Genomic DNA, 10,761 nt, shown 5'->3' on the forward strand with positions numbered 1-10,761 from the left:
ATTATTTTTGTTAGTTAATAATCACTTTGTACTAAATAACTGGGAAAAAACTTTCTTTTCCCTTTGCTACATTAATTTAATGAAGATGAAAAGGCATCGAAATTAATTTGAAAAATAACAAGTCAATTTCGTAACCCTTGTTAACTTATACAGTATTACGTAGGCGTAAAATCAGCATGTTCCACATTTATAAAATTAGAATGGCAGTGTACCCTAAACACAAAATTGGTATAACACTGTATCTCCTCCTAGAAAGATAAAAACTAACATGAGCAGTTATTGAAGAATGTGTATATTCAAAGAATGGAAGTTTTATTTGATGAGGAGAAACATTTACAGATTGAATAGCCCCCACCTTCAAATAAAAATCAAGATTATATATACTTCAAAACTCAAGTATAACTTGATGTAAAAGAATGCCTATACATGAATTAATCAATTTGAACTTTGAATCAATAAACCCCTGCATTAAAGCAACTTGTCTGAATAATAATTTTGTTTAGCTGATGCTTACGGAGTCAGTTGGAATCGATTTGGAAACGTCCAGATGGTTCAGCCGACAAGTCCCCAGAAGGAATTCTGGGAGTTCTTCTGGTGTATTACCCTGGCAAATTAAGCACCAAACAAAAATCATTTTTGGCATATTTTTCATGCATTAACTTCAGAAATGCTACTCTTATAAAGGTGTAAGGAGTTAAATCATCTTGCTTTTTTAGCAGTGTGCTACAAAAACAAGACCTTTGCAATGTGCACGCATTGCATAAAGATAACACGATGATTAGGCGTAACGAAAGGAAAAAAAAAAAATTCAGTAGAAAGACAGTGGTTTTTACCTGTATCAGAAATGCCATTTCAATAACAAGATTGTTTAAGTAGCCAAGAACAAGACTGACCACACCCCTTGCAACTGTTGATGATCCAACATCAATGCCAAGCTGAAAATTCAACACAAATTTTCAGGTCAGATAGGAAAAAAGCAACTTCCATTCATTAACTATTACTAGTACTTGATATGAGAGCATAAAACACAAAAAGAACTTTGCACTCTACCTCTAAATAATTTTTTCCCCGGAAATAATGCACTTCCAATGCTTGACCGACCAAGCAAGCTTTCTTACCAACGCTCTGCTTCACTATCCAGGATCCCTATGTACGACAAGCATTATTAGTCCGCAAAATTTAATATGGGATGCTTGTATGTTCAAGTAACGAAAGTTGAAGTGGAATAAACTTCAGATAGTGCTTAGCTAAAATCTTGCTTCAGATCTAATGAACCAACCTTGGATATGTATGGTATGAGCTTAAACCTTGAATTCCTAAAAGAATCATCTCCATTGACAAAACGCTCGAGTAAGGGTGTTTCTTCCAAAGGAGATCTCAACATGTAATATAGAGCAAGATTATAAGTGGTTGCTCCTGGAACCTGACCCATTTAATAAATAGCAATCAGTAAAAACTGAATTCTAAGTCTATGATGATTATACCTATATAAGCCACAGTAATCACCTGGATGTTGATGATAAAAAAGAACTCCGGCCTACCCTGAGCAGCATATCTCTAAACATTGCCAACAAAAAGTTTGAGATATGCAGTCTCTATAGGAAAACAAAGTGAAACTTGGAACATGCATATATTGACTGGTTTTATTTTTTAAACTGTATGAAAAGAACAAGAAAGTACCTGAACTATGCCTCCTGGGCGACCGGCAAGGTCATCTTCACGCCTGTCAGATCTTAACCAATCGGCTGCAACCATTTGCATTAAGGTACTCTTTGCCTTAACCTATAGAGAAGGATAAACTTATCAGAATTCAATAACGAGGAAAGAATATGAACCACATAATATTCAATCAGGTACACAGGCAATGCTTCAATCCTAAGTATTACAACTATTACAATCACCATCAGATGATAAGTAAGGTGAAACTAGAGAAGCTTTAAATCTTTCAACTCTTTCCGGTTCTGTCAGAGCTTCTCTAATTTTGTTGTTGAGAGTAGGGATCATAGCATGCAGAAGCATACAGTAAGGTTGCTACTTAAGAACTGAATCTTGAACGTTATTTCTTCAGTTTATTGTGTTAAAAAGGAAGAAAGGGCAACAATAACAAGTGTTTGAAATACTAAGATTGACTATTGTAAGACAAGCTTATTACCTACTTGTTACTGAACTGGACATATATTTGTCGGAAGAAAGTACTAAACCACATTGATCAAGGCACTACTGTCTTGCAATGCATACTGGTAAGAGAACTCAATCTTATCATCCTACTTGATAAATTTGCTCAGACTCTGAATCTTATATATAAAAACAGGCAAAAATATTTTCAGAGTATTATATAGTAGTGGATACTTTCACTAGGTCTTTCTTAATAAAAGAGACAACCTTTTCCTGGTCTGCCAGGTAGCTTTCAGCGCGAATCAAAAATGATGATGGATCCGCAGCAGCCCAACTGCAAGGCATATTAAAATTTTGATCTTTTGGAAGAGTTGCTCCATAGCACAATGACACACTCTCTTCCCGAGCCATTTCTTGCAAGTCCACATAACCTTTTTTCTGAACTGCAACATTTGAAAATGTAAACAAGAAATATCAACCACGTCAGAGTAACAATTATAACGTATTGGTTATATCCAACTCATCACTGCCTTTTAGTCAAACAACACTAACCTGCAAGATCATGTAATTTTTTCACAATATTTGCAGTGGTCAATTTTGTGTGGTAAGAGTCCTGCATATTACAGCATGAAAGAACCTTGTCATGCAACAACTTGATACTTTACATATTTTGGTAGGTTTAAACAAGGGAACAAGCAAATTAATTGGACAATTAACCATTTAAAATATGTTACTTGAAATTCAATAAAATCCATTAGAAGGTCCTTTCCAAATTTTGGAAAGTTCTACTTCTACATGAAGGATATAATGATGACAAATGACTTGATACTCAATCAACCACTTCTACAAACTAATAAAAAAGCTATTTAAAAATTTAGAGAGTAGAGGGTACCATACAACCCACTTCTGGACTTGCATTGGAAGTCCAAGCATGGTCTGAATGTTCGTCGTCTGACGGTTCAGGAACATCATAAAACTCATCAGCTGCATCATCCAATCCCATGAGATTTGAGGATGCTGGATTTTTTCCGTCATTTGTCACTTTGTCATCCTTGATCATTTTATAATCAACTTCTGTTTTGATCTCTTCCTTTTCACTAACAGGCAGCTCAATATCCCTTGTTAGCGCAGCTGGTGACAACTCCGAGAAGTAGTTCCCTCCCTTTGCTCTGAACATCTCTCTTAGCGCTGCAAAGTAAAAGAGCACAGACCAGTCATTTCAGGTGAAAGCAAGCACCAAGGAGAAGTAGAATGATAAAATGAAATAAAATGTCCATTTCTTATTTGTGCATAGAAGAATACCAGCAATTCTCTCGAGTACGCGGATGGTTATGGATACTGAGGCCCCTTTCTTCAAATAAGGTTTCCAGAACTTCCAATCAATAGCAAGCATGTGCTTTACAATAGATGGTTTACCATGTTTGGTTGGAGTTATAACATGTCCACCACCTGAACAATTCAAAAATGGAAAACAGAAAAAAAGAACGTTTAAGAATAGAAATGTAAGGGAAATTGTGCCTCTCTTCATTGAAATATAGTCTTAGGAAACAGAAAAAGCAATCAAGATCAAACTAAAGGACAAAACATTGAAATGAAAGTATTACTAGGACATTATTACTAGGAATTTATGCAAGGGGATTTCAGAAAATACAAGAATGTGACGCTCAAGATTTGAACCTGTGGCCTAAAGCAATTTTGAACCTCCTTTTCCATTATACTAGAAAAAGGGATTCAACAGTTAATATATAAAAATGGTTCATTTTTGCGCCATTTTTGTAGTAGAATTTCACGATGAAGGGGATTCACGAAGGAGATTCAGCTCTATATAGCTCTGCCCCTGGTTGTAGGCATGTGAAAGTAGGACGGAAATAGCAAACTACTAAATGACTTAGTATTCGCTTATTCTTCTTTTATGTAGAGAGTGTGCTTTAGCTTCAGTGGGAAATTCATGTCTTTCTTTCATCCCTTTATCTAGGGTCTTATCCGGATGAGTTATATTCCATATACCTTTTTTTACTTTGTCAGTAAGATCACAACGTTTGGAAATATTTTGAACCTTTCTTTTACCTCTATTGAATGTTCCAGATAAAGAAATATGCCAGACAATCACAGCTATTATCTCGTCAATGCTTGCAAACCATGGAAAAATACTCAGAATGCTCTGCTACAATGCTTATTTAACTGACAAATGATTTTAAGGAAAAAAAAACTGACAAATGAGAAAATGAACTAGTGTGAATGCTGCGGGCACGCTGTACCCAAGGAAAGTTAACCTTTCCATAAAATAAGAACATTCAACTAGAGAAGCAAATTAAATGGAGCTAAATTAATATTTCAAATGCAATTTAAAAGTTCAAAGTTAAAGCATACATTACTTTTAATGCAGGCACGGACATATCCATTTTGTGGCGGACACTTGCTGTGGATGACAGAATGATAGAGAATAACTGCATATACACAGAGTAAAACTCAGTCTATGGAAATAAAATTTGACAAGTTTATATTCATTTCTTTGATTACCATATGTGCCATCATCCTCTCTTCTCCAGTAACGCCGTAGGAGCAAGTCTCTTCTTTTTGATCCCCTGCAAAATGAGAGTTAATCCAAGCTTACATTGAGAGGTCAAATTTGTAAGAGTTATGAGTCTCACCATGGCAGCCAATGGTTGTATAGTTGAATGTGTACTATATCTGTATGACCATCGAGGTGCTCAACCACACAGCCTCTATAGAAAGAGAAGTCCCATCTGCAAAAAAGTATCCAAAGTTTCGTCCTTTTCAAATTGCAAATACATGAACAAATATCCTAAATACATAACATCATTAACTCCATTAAGGTGGTCTATTTAGTCATCATAAAAGAAACCACATAGAAGCTCAAAAGTGTTAGTGGTACATGTATATGCCGAATAATTGAAAGAACTGAAAGAAGAGTTAGATATCTTACTCTGATCTTGAGGGACCAAGACACATGAGTGTGCGGAAAATGGCTTCAGATGTTCCTTCAATCACACCCACCGCCATTACTGCTGGAGAACCATCCCGATGCTGAGATGCAAAACCATTTGTTATATCAAGGAAAATATCTACTTAAAATCAGGAAACTCCGACACAACAGATATAATTAGCACACACCTTCCCATTCGGACCTTTGTCCTTCGCTTCTTTAAATAGCCGCAAGCCTGTGGGAAAGCATAAGATAGACATCTATGATTTCTGTCTGAAGCAATATGAAGACTCTGCTTCTTCTTTTGGATATAGTACAAAAGAATAATCCCTACCATTTTGACAGCCAAATATCTTCCATGGAGAAGGAGCAAGAACATCAGATGTCATTGCATCCACATGCATAGAAGATGCAGCAGTCGAATCCATGGAGCTCTTATGGGCCATCCTCTTTGAAACGCTCAACCTGTAAAAACCATACGATACAATTCATTTCCATAAGTTACTGAGAGCATAACAAATGACCTGCTCCACCTGGATAAAGCCGCCCAGACCTAAAGTATAACAATAAACCAATTTTAGTTGTTCTAAAGAATTTGAGCGTCCAATTCAAACCAATGGTTAGTGGGTGGAATAGCTTATTTTCTTCATCAAGAACCTCTATCTGTTCTATTCAATCACTGAAGAGCGCTGTATTTCATTAGCACATGCATTACATTAACACAAACACTGATATACCCTATTAAAAATTTGAGCATCTATTACCAACCCAAAAGCAACTGAAAATGGGTGGCATGGACTAGGCAACATAAGTTCCTTGAATTAACCTGGGGCACGATATTTTATAAAACTATGGGTATGCCATTTCATCGTTTTTGTATATAAAACTGATGGATTTTGTTAGGGAATGAATGCATGTCTATATGCAAATATTACCAGTCTTTTACTGAACTCTAATTAAAGAGAAGGAAATACGAGGGACTCTAAGAAAATGAGAGATTCTAGATGTAATATTATTCTTAAGAATTTGATTTTATAATTGTTAGAATGCCTCATATTGGTTGAGAGAATGAGTTGTTGTCTCATTATATGGTCTTGGACAATCTTCACCTCATTCATAAGATAACTTTCGAGGTTAAGTTAGGCCGAAGATCTATTTTCTTAACATGGTATCAGAGCTAGACAAATCCTTGTTATTGTGTTTCCTAGTGTTGGACTCCCATGATATGTTATCTACGCTCCAGATATATAGTGTTGAGCATGCGCAGGGTGTTTGACAAGAGTGTGTTGCTCTAGTGGTGAGCACCCTCCACTTTCAGCCAAGAGGTTGTGAGTTCGAGTCACCCCAAGAGCAAGGTGGGAGTTCTTGGAGGGAGGGAGTCGAGGGTCTATCGGAAACAGCCTCTCTACCCCATGGTAGGGGTAAGGTCTGCGTACACACTACCCTCCCCAGACCCCACTAGTGGGATTATACTTGGTTGTTGTTGTTGTTGCATGCGCAGGATGTTAGAGTCAGTGGCAGAGCCAGAATTTTCGTTAAATGGTGTCAAAATATATAAAAGTAAACATACCAGGAAATTAAGGAGAGTCAAAACATAGTATATATATACATATAATTTATTTTTTTACCTATCTACACAGTGTATTTTTCCCGCGAAGGGGTGTCATTTGACACCCCTTCCTATAAGGTGGCTCCGCCACTGGTTAGAGTGTTTCACGTTAATTTAGAGAATGATTTTTGTCACCTTATATGGTGTTGTATAGTCCTTATCTAACTTTTGAGATTGAGTTAGGCTCCATATCTTTTCTAGTATGTATGCTATCTATACAAGAATTAGATTTTCTGCTCAGTTATATGGTACTTTAAGTTAAAATGAGAGAGATACCACTCTCCCAGTCATGAAGATCTGAGTCTGGTTACAAAAATAGGGCAGCATATGAACAGCAAATGAAGCTTTAGAAGTAGTAATTTAAGCATGAATGTTTTAAAAAAAACCAATTGTTAACCTGAAAGGTTGCCATTTTCTTCTTGAAGGAGCATGTAAGCTTCTTTCCGGGTTGAGTGCAGGATCCTTTAAACAATGTATCCATCTGGCAGCCTCTTCTGGACTGGATGCTCCCAACTACAAAAAAAAAAGTGAAAAGAGAGGCTTGTATTTGAGAGTTTTATCCTGAAAGATTGAATTCACTCTGTAAAAGGAGCATACCTTGAGCTGATCATTGTGATCAGAGGTGTTATACAAGGTGAAAATGAAGAACACCTGCAAGGAGAAACTGATGATTTAATAAGAAAAAAAAACAAAAGAAGGTGAAGCCTTGCTTTATCTTTCAAACTATGAAACGTGTAAAATTTTTAGCACATACTTTTCTATGAAAGCTCTCTCTTCCATTGTCCGTGACACGGATGCAAGAGTCTATTATTGCACTTCTTATTGGTTCCTGACATACATCAGAAGCACATGTGGATATGAGGAATCAGTTTCTGCAACATGGAAAGTAAGTGTAATATTCTCTTTACTGAGTTTGCTCATTCAAAACACAGGCATTGTCGAACTAGTCTCCTATTATGCAGTTTAAACAAAGAAACTGCAGTCCGGCAAGAACTTGAGGTAGTTAAAATTTCTGTATGATATTTTACATATCATTCCTATATCAAATTTTTATCTCAAAAAAGTTAGTGTTTATAGGGTGCTACTACCTTTAAGGCAACACTTGAAGCATGCTTTGTAAAAGGTAGAGTATACTCTTCCACTTCCGTATATAATTCCCACTGATTTTCCACAATAAGTTCTTTTTCACATTGCCGCTTTCTGTCTTTGCCTCAACACAGACATTCACGGCCTCAACTAACCAAGCCTATAAGTAGTGAGACCTAAGTTTTTACTTCAGGGTGCTTACTACCTAAATATGACTACTTCTTTAACGTCTTTTATTGGATCTTAGCAGGCTATTACACATCAAAAGCAACAAAACTATGGAAATTCCCGTCGAAGAGTTCAAAACTTTGTGTTACTATAGAAGAATCAAAATTTCCATCTAGCGCATCATTGCTCTTAAGTGCAAAAACTAATCCACCAAAGAAAAGAAGTACAGCATAATCCTACATCAACTAACCAGCTCTTTTCTTTTAGGCCTATAATATTTTAACCAGCTCTTTTCCTTTTTAAAACACTTAAAACTGTCAATGTCATCCACAATTGAATAGCTCCCAACGTGCCAACTTGTATTGAACATTGGAAGCATGAGTTCAAGAATAAGAGAAAAGAACAAGTGAAAAAAAAAACCTTAATTGTGCCAAAATCAATAAAAAAAAAAAAAAAAAACCCCACACACACATACACTGACACAGCAAAAGCATATTGACATAAGAAAAACTCAAATTAACATATATTCAAATAGCACCATTCAAAATGAAATAAGAAACATCTTGAAAGTGAAAGGGAAAAACAAAATGAATTAAAGTACCTCTTTTGGTGAAGTGGGAATGGATTTGAAGCTCTTGAGGCAGTTGTCTTCAAGAATGAAGTATCTTTTACGTGAATATTGCAGTCCAAACCTGTTTAACCTCATCAGGTAAAGCCACCCCTCCATTTTCCCTTCTGTTTCTTGCAAACCCATTTCACCAATCCAAACCTCTTCTGATCCTCAGAAAGGGAAAAAAAACTTTCTTTTTTTCCTTAAATATTTTCTCCCCTCAAAATCTTGAAATATTTTTCATTCAAAGAAACATACATATATATGTATGAGTACATCATTGAAATAAATTCATGTGAGGACTATATGCATACATGCAAAAAGTTTTTTAAAAAAAAAGGTGAAATGGGAAGGGTGAGAAGGGGATGAAATTAATGATCCTCTGATCCCAGAAAATGGAATCAGAGAACCAATCTTCTTTTTTTTGTTTAATTATTCTTTGGCAGAATGCCGGAGTTGTTTTGTGTGACTTTCCCGGCAAACTGCCAATTGGTTTAATTCCCTTTTCTTTTTCTTTCTGAGTTTCTCTTCTCTGTTTCTCCTCTCCTCCCCGCTTTGAAAATTAACTGTTTTTTTATGTTTATAGGAAGTTGACGGTTCTGTCTATTTACTCTTTTGTCCTTTCTAGTTCTTTGAAATATATTTTATCTTTCCTTTTTTTTTTTCTCCCTTTGCGAAAAGAAATTTACATTTTGAGATTTTGAAATAACTAACCACTTGAACTCCTTTCTCCTCCGAAATTTACTCCCTCTCCTTGAAATTAGGAATTTACAACAATGATATGATACCCCACCAATCATTTCCAACGCGATTTTGTTAACCACAAAATCGTATGTAAAATTTTCTATATGTTTCTTTCTGCTATTTTCCAGGAATATTTTCTCAAAATATTAAATAAATTATTTTATTTATATTATACGTGAACGAAAATTGTGTTGTACTTCATAAATCATGATCATGTATACAATAACCATTTTGTGATTAGAAGTCCAAACTTATTCATGATCATGTTGACAAAGCGAACTCACAGTAGAGGCTACAGATTTGATCGAACTCGATGTATTTATATCATACCTCGTATATCTATTAAGAAATCTAGTAAATACATATAAATATTATATTTTGAATCCAGTAACTCAAATGATCATTCAGTGGCACCTCGACCCATAAAGTTCAAAACTTGGATCACACCTATGAATATATAGAGCTTACGTAGTTGTCATTCTGCATTTTAGAAAGACGAAATTATAGAAATATATATTCTAATGCAGCCATACTATTTTTTAACATTTGTATTCGTACTGGCCGTTTACTAGGAGGCGAGCTAGGGTGCGAAAAAGGGTTCATCGTAGAATTTCCTTCGACAGAAATTACACTGCTAAGTCAATATTATTTTTTCTTATTTTTTCTGTATTTATAATAGACGTTGAATTTTCTTGTCATCTTTATGTATTTATTTTCTTATATTTTGAATTACCTTAGTGAAAATCTTGGCTCTATCACTAATGTCGAGTTATTAGATGAATAGTATCAAAAGATAAATAATAAAACTAATAAAGCTGCTATAAATGATATTAGTTAATTAGAAGCTTAAGGATATTTTGGTAAATGCATAACAACATTTCCTGAAAGGGGTTGTATTCCATTACCTACTGGTTATTGATCACTATTAATTTATGTCTTGCTAAGATAGCTATTGATTAGAATGGTTGGATTGTTATAATTATAACTTGAAATGATTACTTGCTTAAGATGTCTTATTTAATGATAATGCGAATAAATGCAGTTAATACTGGAAAAGGAATAACCAGGGGCGGCAGTGGCTTTAGGCCCCAAAAAATGAAGGCCCCAAAATTGATCATATATAAAATATAAACTATTATATATTTATTATAAGTGAAAAACAAATTTTTGTAATTATATGATGCCAATTTTTATTAACCGCTATTTTCAAAGTTTATACTAAATAATGTTTTAAAATATCATTAATGCTATTACGATTGAAAATAGCAGGCAGTTAAATTTGTTGCTACTTCCTATTTTAATTTTGTCTAATGTATTTGAACTTGAATCATTCTTGTTTATAACTTCTGTGTTGCAAGATATTTTTTTCAATTCTGTGAGTGTCTTCTTAAATATGTTCAAGCTCAAGCTAACTAGAGTATTAAATGATTAGATTAGAAAAATATATTGTCTTATAGCTTATTTCCTCATAAAAGCTTGGTC

The 10,761-nt window shown here is 34.8% G+C and overlaps 1 protein-coding gene across 1 annotated transcript; it reads right to left on the reverse strand.

Moving 5' to 3' along the window:
* Nucleotides 1–293: 293 nt before the first annotated feature.
* LOC107795658 (protein ENHANCED DISEASE RESISTANCE 2) lies at nucleotides 294–9,172 on the reverse strand. Its single transcript, XM_016618334.2, has 20 exons — nucleotides 8,527–9,172; nucleotides 7,426–7,500; nucleotides 7,269–7,322; nucleotides 7,069–7,184; nucleotides 5,397–5,527; nucleotides 5,251–5,297; nucleotides 5,063–5,163; nucleotides 4,767–4,862; nucleotides 4,636–4,700; nucleotides 4,491–4,562; nucleotides 3,418–3,564; nucleotides 3,008–3,303; nucleotides 2,668–2,728; nucleotides 2,383–2,558; nucleotides 1,681–1,782; nucleotides 1,507–1,557; nucleotides 1,280–1,423; nucleotides 1,051–1,146; nucleotides 834–935; nucleotides 294–604 (listed from the first exon to the last, which is right to left on the reverse strand). The coding sequence occupies exons 1-20, from the start codon at nucleotides 8,677–8,679 to the stop codon at nucleotides 500–502; spliced, it is 2,190 nt and encodes a 729-aa protein (XP_016473820.1). The 5' UTR covers nucleotides 8,680–9,172; the 3' UTR covers nucleotides 294–499.
* Nucleotides 9,173–10,761: the final 1,589 nt, after the last annotated feature.

The sequence above is a fragment of the Nicotiana tabacum genome, chromosome 13 (genome assembly GCF_000715075.1).
Source record: "Nicotiana tabacum cultivar K326 chromosome 13, ASM71507v2, whole genome shotgun sequence".
Taxonomy (NCBI): Eukaryota; Viridiplantae; Streptophyta; class Magnoliopsida; order Solanales; family Solanaceae; genus Nicotiana; species Nicotiana tabacum.

Bases quoted from the DNA above. Each gene is read 5' to 3' on its own strand.
- LOC107795658 (XM_016618334.2), bottom strand. From the start codon at position 8,679: ATGGGTTTGCAAGAAACAGAAGGGAAAATGGAGGGGTGGCTTTACCTG. The intron at 5,298-5,396 runs GTAGGGATTATT...GCTTTCCCACAG, and splicing joins GATATTTGGCTGTCAAAATG to GCTTGCGGCTATTTAAAGAA. The intron at 3,565-4,490 runs GTAATGTATGCT...TGAATTGTTCAG, and splicing joins TGTCCGTGCCTGCATTAAAA to GTGGTGGACATGTTATAACT.